Raw genomic sequence first — 8,067 nt, forward strand, 5'->3', positions numbered from 1 at the left:
GAGAGAGAGAGAGAGAGAGAGAGAGAGAGAGAGAGAGAGAGAGAGAGGCAGGCAGGCAGATTAAATAATGACTCACCAGGTAAAGACACTCGATTACCACCAAGCCTTATGATCTAAGTTTAATCACCAGGTTCTCACATGATGGAGAGAACTAACTACTCCAAGTTGTCTTCTGACCTCCATATGTGTGTCGTGGTACATACACACACACACACATACAATAAATAAATATAACATTTTTTTAACTTAAAAAGGCAAAACTAAACAAAAAAAAATGTTTTCAAATGTCCATTTCCCAAAAGAGTCTCAGGCACAGATTATATCTACATCTTGTAATGCTACCCAGCCATCAGCTATCAAGTACCTTCCAGTTATCCGTACTTATTGTTTGTTTTTTCATGTTTTTTTTTTCTTGCAGGCTAGGAGACCATCTCATTTCTCCCCAGAATGCCCAACAAGCTAGAAACCGCTGCCTGCGGGCCATACCCGTTGCTCAGCCAGATGACTACAAAGAGGGCAAGCCTGGTGTTGCTGGGCGTGGCACGTCCTCTTCATGTAAGAATGCTGTGGGTGCCAAGCCAGTCCTGAGCGCCCGGACTCAGGAATCCAAGTGACTCAACAGTGGGCTGCAGGTGCATGCCTGCTCCTGGGAAGCCCGCTGGCCTCGGCCACAGTCCTGGATCCCCGAAGTCCGCAGGCCTCCAGTCACACTGCCAGATCTGGTGTCCGGTCGTCCTCCAGACCTCACGGAAACAGTGTCTTCTGCTCACACTTAGCAGCTCCCAGAAGGAAACGCCTGCCCCAAGTGCTTTATGTTGTGTGTGCCAGGGGTCAGCATTAGGACTCTCACTGATCTTGGAGCCCACTGATTCTGCTGGACTGTCTGGCCAGCAAGCCTCAGAGAACATTCCGTTCCCCATCTCCCTGGTACTGGACTTGCAGGTGGATACTGCCATGCCCTGGTTTTTATGTGGGTGCTGGAGACTGAACTCAGTCCCCATGTGCTTTACCAAGTGAACTCTCTCCACAGCCCCTGAGGCTAGGAACTTTAGTTCACGGTTTAGAAAACGAGAAATCTAAGATCCAGTAGTCCCATTACTTCACCCACTAATGAAAGCCTCTTCGGTTGTGTCATAGCATGGTAAATGGCAACACATACATGCAAGTGGTCCAGAGCCTATGGCAAGACAAGAAACCAGCAGCCAGGGAGGGCCAGGCTTGCTCTTTGATTTTATGGCAATTCCTATTTTAGGGAACTGATGAGATTCCCACTATAACTACTTCAACACCTTCCCCTAGGAGGTGACACCTCATTGACCTAATCACCTTGTCCTAGACCCCACCTCTACAGGTCTCGACACCTCTACACTGCCGAATGACCCTCGAGGGACATTCCCAACCTTATCTAAACCAGCCCAATACAGACCTGTGACCAAGTTTCAGTATCTCAGAGTCTCATGCTGAGAGTTCAGCCATATGTTAGAAGGCTCTGTGGCATCAGAATGTGCAGCGGGGCACACAAACAGCCCTGAGGTCAAAATGTGCTTTGAAGCATCCAGTCAGTGGAGTTAAACAAAAACCGGAGGGGCATAAAAGTATTTTTTAACTACCACAGGAGAAAAAGAGCATTTTGAAACAGAGATATACAGAGTATTTCTTTTTTAATTTTCAAAAGGAAATTGAAAGGATTGTGAGCAAGTCAGATAAGCCTCTAATCTCCATTCAAATAGGAAAAGCCACAAAGTAGCAAATCAGATCTCAGGAAGAGAAACATCAGCTCAGGGGTGGTTCAAGTCAAAGGCTCACATGCCCAGATGCTGAAGGACCAAATAGTCATTGAATCCAAGGAAGGGCCCTGTGATTTGGGGGAGAGGGATACTCAAGGGTCCTTTTAGTTATGGGGAGCTTCAGAGTTTTTGCCAAGTCATTGGTCATTGGTGATTTGGCCTGTGTTTGCAGTCGTAAGTCCCACTAAGTATACCTTCACTATGAGGTATTAGCTTGGCCATCCAGTGATGTCTGCTGGTTCTGCTGATCCGAAGGACGAGGGTCTCTTTCGATGTACTTTGGTACGTGCCTGGCAGGTGTTTTACCCCTGAGCCACACCCCCAGTACCTGGTCCTAGCTTTTGGATAGATGCCAAACTTCAGCCTGCTCCAAGGGCTGGAACAGTATTCCAAGTGTCAGCTTCTTACCTTGTTCCTACTCACTTAGCCAGCCTGCGTCCCTGACTTCCGTGTAGGCATTGTCTCCATTGTCATTTGCTAGCCTGGCCTCTGGGCTGCTTCGTTGGGGCATCTGCTCTGTTTCTGGTGTAGACTCCACCTTTCCTCTACCACCCTTCAGCCTGGCCCATCCGCAGTCACCCAGCCCCTGAGTGCACTAATGCCAATCCATCTGTTGGCTTGCTGCCCCATATCTTGCAGCTCTCATCAACCTGGGCCTGAGGGACTGACGGATGGCTCAAGCTCTCCTGGCCCCATCTTGTGTATTGCTTCGTCTCTTCCCACTAGACATTAATTGTCCTGAGGAAAGTTCTTCCTCAGCTACCAAGACATAACTTGAGTGTCAGCCACACACTGGTTAGGCCCAGTGTGGTGGCACACCCTTGTCATCCCAATACTCAGAGGCAGAGGTAAGATGGTTGCCACAAGTCCAAGACCAGACTAGCCTACATAACAAATGAGTATCAGGTCCACCTATGGCTACATCCTGGGAATCTTACCTTTAAAAAAAAAAAAAATCACACAGGTGAGCAGATGTGGAGTTCAGGTGCCCGGCACTGTCTGAAATGAACTTGCCACAGAGGAGGTACACCTGTTCATCTCTTCCAGTAACTGCCAGTGTACGCCCACAGAGCCCTTTCCTCCAAGATCCTGGTTCTGTCTATGGGCCCATTTTACTTAGGTGAGCTCCCAGAGTCCACGGTGTAGCATGGGGGAAGTGACAAGAGAGGTAGGCTGCCTTAGTTGCCACAATTAAATACTTTGACGAAAGCAACTTAAGGGAAAAGGATTTGTTTGGCTCACAATCTCTGATTACAAACCATCAATTGTAGGAGAGTTGAGGAAGCAGGAACTGGAAGCAGCCAGTCACATTCCGCCCATATCTCTGCAAGAGCAGAGCTCAATCAGTATGCATACATGCTAATGTTGTTTTCTTGTTTTCTGCACTCTAATACAATCCAGGATGCCCGGCCCAGGGAATGGTTCCACCCAGAGTTGGAGAGTCTTCTGTTAATCAGGGATTCCCCATGGGCATGCCCACAGGCAAACTGATCTAGACACACCCATATTGGGGACTCCCTTCCCATGTGATTGTAGACTAAATCCAATTGGTAATTAAAACTAACCATCAGAGCCAGACTGTGGTGATGCACACCTTTGATCTCAGCACTCTGGAGGCAGAAGCGGGCACATCTCTTAAGTTCAAGGTCAGCCTGGTCTACGTAGTGAGTTCCAGGCCATCAAGACCCTATCTCAGTCCCCGCCCCCCCCAAAAAAAATAAAATAAAAAATAAACAAACAAAAAACAAACTGGACTGGCTTAGACGACTAGATCCCCAGCACTCACAGGATGGCTCACAACCCCCTATAAAGTCCATTTCCGGGGAATCAGATGCCTTCTTCTGACCCATGAAGGCTCCTGAGTGCACATGGTACACAGGCATACACACACACAAGCACACATATATACCTATAAAAACTAAATGGAAAAATAAAAAATAACGAACAACAAAGATGGACTGTCACAGGAAGGATGGACTAAGAGCCTCAGCAGGGACTCACCAATGTCCTCGCTCCTGCTCTCATTATGCTGTCCCTGTGCCCTGACCCCAGGAAGCCCGGGTCCTGGAGGTCTTTCCCTGCCCTCGTGGTAGCCTTGGAAAACTGTGACTGGAGGTGTTCTCCTGCAGAGCCAACACCTAAGCGTGTATCCACTCAGATTAACTCAGTATGTCAAGCCTCTGTCTCCTTGGACTTAGTTCCAGCACACTGATTAGAGAGCACAGACAAGACCAACCATGGTCTCTCGGAGAAGAGTCAGAAGCAGAAAATTCTAGGCTCAGATAGATTAAAGACTAAATTACCTTTTAGGTGCCATACCAGAAATAGATTTCTTGTTTGAGTCAATAAAAAGCCTCTTGCTCTGAATTTGAGGGGTAATACAGAGCAGGTTCCTTTATATTTAACATAGAATGAAGAAGAGAAAATTTAAAAATTAAAAAGATTGACAAGGTGGTGGTGCACACCTTTAGTCCTGTTACTGGGAGGCAGAGGCAGGGAGATCTGTGTAGGCCAGTCTAGTCTACAAAACAAGTTCTAGGACAGCCAGGGCTACACAGATAAACCTTATCTTGGAAAGAAAGAAAAGGAAAAAGAAAAGAGAGAGAGAGAACAGACAGAAAGGACAGACAGGAAAGAAGAAAGACAGGAAGGAAGGAAGGAAGGAAGGAAGGAAGGAAGGAAGGAAGGAAGGAAGGAAGGAAGGAAGGAAGGAAGGAAGGAAGACAGACAGACAGACAGACAGATAGATAGATAGATAGATAGATAGATAGATAGATGGATGACTAGTTCTATCTCCGGGTGGGGACAGAGGTGTTTTCTATGTGGAGACTGGAAAGAATCTGGGTTAGCTGAAAGAGGCTGGACTAGAAAGAAGCAAGCCCACACCCTGTAAGTGCCGCCCTGACAGTAACCAGGCCAGAGAATGGATATGTGACTTTGGAACAGAGACAACATGAGCCGATCCAGGGCCCCACAGAAGCTCGGCCTAATGTTGAGATGTCCTGGCAGCCTGACAATGGCCATGACCACTTTCTAGCCCTGTGAGCATACTGAGGCCTCAGCCTGATGGCGGCTCCTCAAGCACTTGAGTACTATCCTCCAGTTCTATAAATATAAAGCTGCCAGATTTAGCAATTCCAAGTATAGGAGACCCAGTTTTATTTGTTGTTAGTAAACGAATATGCCCACCCCCCAGCTTTGTGTAGAGCCCTGGGAAACAGTCCCATGACTACCAGCTTCCCCAGAGGCAGAGAGGAGACTGAAGGCAGATAGGAAGGGGGCAGCAATTCTTGTACTGTGCTCCCTGTCTGCGAGTTCGCAAGCTGCAGGGTTAGTAAGCTCAGGTCCATGATGGGCAAGCAGGGCCTGGGAGCCAGCTTGCACAGGCCTGGGGTTGTGCCTGCCTTGGCTGTGCAGCCCAGGAAAGATATCCTTGGAGGCTCCAGGGCAGGTCTTGTACTGGGCTCTGTCTTCTCCCCAGCAGTTATGGATCACAAGCCAAGAGAGTGGTTACCAGCTGGACATCAGGAGTCTCACTTGATTCCCACAGCAGCACTCAGTTGGCCAAGGGAGATGATCCAGGACCCAAGCAGTGGACGCACCACCAGGTAGGATGTCATAAGTCCTGGGATTCCTCTTAGGCATCAAGTCCCTGGGATCAGCCCACACAGGCTAGATATACAGTATCTTTTTTTTTTTAATGGTTTTAGAGATGATATTTCTTTGTGGTAGCTCTGACTATCCCAGCACCCACTCTGTAGACCAGGCTGGCCTCAACCTTACAAAGATCTGCCTGCCTGTGCCTCCCAAGTGCTGGGATTAAAGGTGAGAGTCACCGCTGGCTGGCTGATACACAGGGTCTTAGAATTGAGGGCTCCTGTGTGCCAACAGAAGTGAAAGAGGCTTCTCTGGGATCTGACACATGGTAAATGTGCCCAGTGGGAATACCTGGTGACCCATCAGTATATCAGCGCCCAGGGATAGTCAGGACCTCCTGCCTGAGAGCCATGATTGTCCAACCAGAAAAAGATGGTCATGCTGTTGGGTTTGGTTTTGGTTGGGTTTTGGTTTTTAGTTCAGTTTGGTTTGGTTTGGTTTGGTTTTGGGTTTGGTTTGTTTTGGTTTGTTTTGGTTTGGTGTTTGGTGTTTGGGTTTGGGTTTGGTTTGGTTTTGGTTTTAGTTTTGAGTTTGGTTTGGTTTGGTTTGGTTTGGTTTGGTTTGGTTTGGTTTTTGAGACAGGCTCTTACTATGTAGTCTTGGCTGGCTGACTATGACTCAAAGCCACAGAGATCCATCTGCTGCTGAGGACATAGTTTTAAGAATTGCTAAGAAGCCAAATCCGATGGTGAACACCTATTATTCAAGCCCGCAGGAAGCTGAGGCAGGAGGATCACGAGTATGAAGCTATCCTGGGCCACATAAAAAAACTTTGTCATGAAAAAGAAGAGGGAAGGGGAGGGAAGAAGAGAGGGAAAGAGAGAGGGAGGGAGGGAGGGAGAAAGGAAGGAAAGGAAAGCCTCTGGGAGTGTTCGGGGACAGCAGGTTCTCAGCTCTTACAGGTGAAATGGACAGACAAGAGAGAGATCAACAACAACTCAGGCATAAGGTCAGGGACCACAGACAGAAGCTGGACCCTAGAGTAAGACCAACGAAGTTGCTTCATTCCTCTTTCTCCAGATGGACACCAGCAGGTCCTCAGTAAATTGCCACTGTCTTTCACAACCTCAAAGCACCCCTCTGAAGGTCTTGCCAGCCACATCAGACCTGAGGAAACCTCAGAGAGGGGCCTCCTTGTCCCTTCGCTGCCCTTCAGACCTCCTGAGTACCCATATCCTGTAGGGAGAGCAACTTCCAGAGGGAGCATTCAGTCTCTAGCACTGAAGTAACACTAGTGTGTTGAGTGAGCGTGTGTTCTCAAACTCCACAGAAGGAATGAGGCAGAGGCCTCACGGGCCTTCCTAATGGACTCGGAGGTGCTGCCATCCACCCCTTCAGTAAGCAACCCCCCCTAGTGTCTGCAGAAACCTCCACCTCACAATGGTATCTAGAGTGACCAGAAGCCCCTCTCCTGTGGTGTCTGCAGTGCATGGCTCTGCCTCTCTGACCAGGCTGCCATGGCTTCCCTCCTGCTCTCAGAGGAGCTTGTCTGCCAGCTCAGGGGCTCCTTGGCTCTGGGTCTCCTACAGTGAGGGTAGGATCAACATTAAGGAACTCATGGGGACAGCCACAGTCTCCTCACTTGGCCTCCTTGTTCACACACCAGATGGGTCCTCTCCTGCTGTTCAGCTAGGCCAAATATGCCCTTCCTGTGCTGGGGCCTCTTTCTTCCTGTAAATGCTGAACTCACTTCCGAAGCTCACCACCCAAGACAGCCCTTTCCCCTAAAATAGCCATTCTCACGATGGCAGGCCTTCACAGAGCTCTCCTGGAAACACCCCTCACCACACCCAGCTGGCCCTCCGAGCTTCTTCTGGGCACAGATGCCCCTCAGAGTTGCTCTCATTGTGTGAGTCACAGAGTTCAGCTCTTTCTAGATGTGGGGGGTTCCATACGAGAAAGGACAGGGTGGAAAGAGGGAAGTGAACACTGTCCCACCTTCCCCCTCCCCGCTGACCATTCGGGGAGTAATATTTGCCTCCCAAACCCTTGTTTGCTGGCTTGGCCTCTCAGCTTAGCCCCCTTGTGGATCTCAGCAAAGCACCCTCCCCTCCACCTGACCACAAAGACAGGTCACACCCCTGACCACAGGCTTCAGGCAGCTACAGTCCTTCCCCCACAGTCAAGGGGCCAGCTATGCTGTCAGATGGCCACAGCTGACTGCCACTGTCCTCAGAGATAGCTCAGATGGGTGACTGCTGATGTGTCCCCATTCCTGCCTGTCAGAAGGCATTTTGGGTGGGTACATAGGAGCCTGGGGAAGCATGGCTGGCAGAGAGTATTGTCTCTGTCTTTGGGATGGGGACAGTAGTACCTCATCCCAGAAGAGTGGGGTGTCTAGGAAGCCACAGCCCTGGGGACACTGAATGACGATGCTGCTCCACTGGACCAAGTGCCACAGGAGCATCTGGACACAGTTGCCCCACAGGCTCCCTTCCAGTACCTTCCAAGACCAAGACTTGCTATCATATTGTTTTGGGGGAACCAGAAATAAAATTCAAAGCTCACTATCCTTTCCTCCATGGTCCCTTCCTCTTCCATAGAAAAACTTTCCTTTTTCTTTAAAAAAAAAATACATAAAAGCTTGTGTATGTGCATAACGTGGGGTGGGGACATGTACCGT

The 8,067-nt window shown here is 49.1% G+C and overlaps 1 protein-coding gene across 1 annotated transcript in view; it reads left to right on the plus strand.

Annotated features, from left to right (window-relative positions):
• Armc9 (armadillo repeat containing 9) overlaps positions 1–8,067 on the plus strand; it is a 129,518-nt gene that overhangs the window by 110,565 nt on the left and 10,886 nt on the right. Inside the window, exons 22-23 of the mRNA XM_028789580.1 lie at positions 419–555; positions 5,272–5,395. Coding sequence (XP_028645413.1) covers positions 419–555; positions 5,272–5,395 — 261 coding nt within the window. The remainder of the gene's footprint in view (positions 1–418; positions 556–5,271; positions 5,396–8,067) is intronic.

This window comes from Grammomys surdaster, unplaced genomic scaffold (genome assembly GCF_004785775.1).
Source record: "Grammomys surdaster isolate TR1022 unplaced genomic scaffold, NIH_TR_1.0 125846, whole genome shotgun sequence".
NCBI lineage: Eukaryota > Metazoa > Chordata > Mammalia > Rodentia > Muridae > Grammomys > Grammomys surdaster.